The following is a 1394-nucleotide window of genomic DNA, read 5'->3' as shown; positions in this document are numbered from 1 at the left end:
CCTCTGCCTCCCAAGTGCTGGGATTAAAGGCGTGCGCCACCACCGCCCGGCTGACCTTGAATTTCTGACCAAGCTCTACCTACACAGGAATTGCAGGCGTGTGCCGCCACGCCCAAGGTTTTTGTGGCGCTATGTTGGCGCTTTAAGGCTCCAGATTCGGTAGGCAAGTAGTCTGTCTACTGAGCTACATTTCCCAGCTCGGATTTTCATTCGCAACAGACGAGACCAGCTCAGCCCTGAAATAATCTGCGAGCACCACAGCAGCGCCAGTGCAGAGCCCGCGCACGCGCCCTGGCCACTTCGCCACCCGTGTCGGCACTCACCAGCTCCGCGGCCGCAGAGCTCGCGCGGCACACAGCATCGCAGCGGTAGCCATAGCTAGCTTTTCACGCCACCCGCCGGCGGGCAGCTTCCGGCAGCGCGCCCCTGGGCGGTCCGAACTGTTGTACCGAGTAGAGTCTGACAGGCCGCGGCCCGGAACTCGCCGGTCCGCGATTCGGAGAGGCGGGCTCACCCTGGCCCCGCCCCCGACGCAGCCCCGCCCCTGGCAAGCGCGCCTTTCTTCGCAGCGCCCTGCGGCTGCCGTTCCTCCTCCTGCTGGTGCTGCTGTACAGCCTGCAGTCTTGCCCAAGTGTCTCTTGTGCCTATGTGGCTGCTTTCTGCTCCGCCTGCCCTATGTGTTCACGTCTATGCAAACGCCCCAATAAAACTCGCCCGTCTCGCCCTTGTATCCCTCCACCAGACTAGCTCTTTTCTGCATCCTTTCGAGCACAGGACCACTGCTGTCTGCCGCTAGCTGCATGCTGGCGCCGGCCCGGATGCAGCTCAAGAGATGCCCAATACTAAAGTGGACTAGGAGCCGCGGAGGTATAGAGATCTGGACACTACCCTGGCCCCGCATCGTCGGGCGGCATCTTGAACCTCTGCCCAACCCGTCCACACCGAGCCTCACCAGCGACCGCGCCTGTGTCAGACCCAAAGCGGAGTAGCCCAGCGCTCCCCCTGCCTGCCAAAGAGCCGAGGCGGGCCCGTCCGCGTAGGGAGCGGTTTCCCGCCGGGGCGATTTGGCAGGTGCGCGCCGTGACTTCCGGCGTTGCCCCGGAGCCGCTGGAGGAGGAGCGGCGCAGGGGATGCGGCTGTGGCGGCGGCGGCGGCGGCCGAGCGCAGGAGGCGGCTGTGGCGGCGGCTGGGGGTGACTTCCGGCGTTGCCCCGGAGCCGCTGGAGGAGGAGCGGCGCAGGGGATGCGGCTGTGGCGGCGGCGGCGGCGGCGGCGGCGTCTTCACCTTCTCTGGCGTGACAGCGTCCTTCCACGCTCATGCCCGGAGGTGGCACGGGCCCACAACAGGACAGGGAACTCCCCTGTCGGTTCCCCCACCCCTCCCCACCCCACCCC

At 66.5% G+C, this 1394-nt stretch overlaps 1 protein-coding gene across 1 annotated transcript in view; it reads right to left on the bottom strand.

Annotated features, from left to right (window-relative positions):
• The window catches only part of Mrpl40 (mitochondrial ribosomal protein L40), a 6031-nt gene extending 5059 nt beyond the window's left edge, over positions 1 to 972 (bottom strand). Inside the window, exon 1 of the mRNA XM_005372049.2 lies at positions 324 to 972. Within this exon, the coding sequence (XP_005372106.1) occupies positions 324 to 376 (53 nt within the window). The 5' untranslated portion in view covers positions 377 to 972. The remainder of the gene's footprint in view (positions 1 to 323) is intronic.
• Positions 973 to 1394: the final 422 nt, after the last annotated feature.

This window comes from Microtus ochrogaster, unplaced genomic scaffold (assembly GCF_000317375.1).
Source record: "Microtus ochrogaster isolate Prairie Vole_2 unplaced genomic scaffold, MicOch1.0 UNK165, whole genome shotgun sequence".
NCBI lineage: Eukaryota > Metazoa > Chordata > Mammalia > Rodentia > Cricetidae > Microtus > Microtus ochrogaster.
This window is presented reverse-complemented; position numbering and strand designations above follow the sequence as displayed.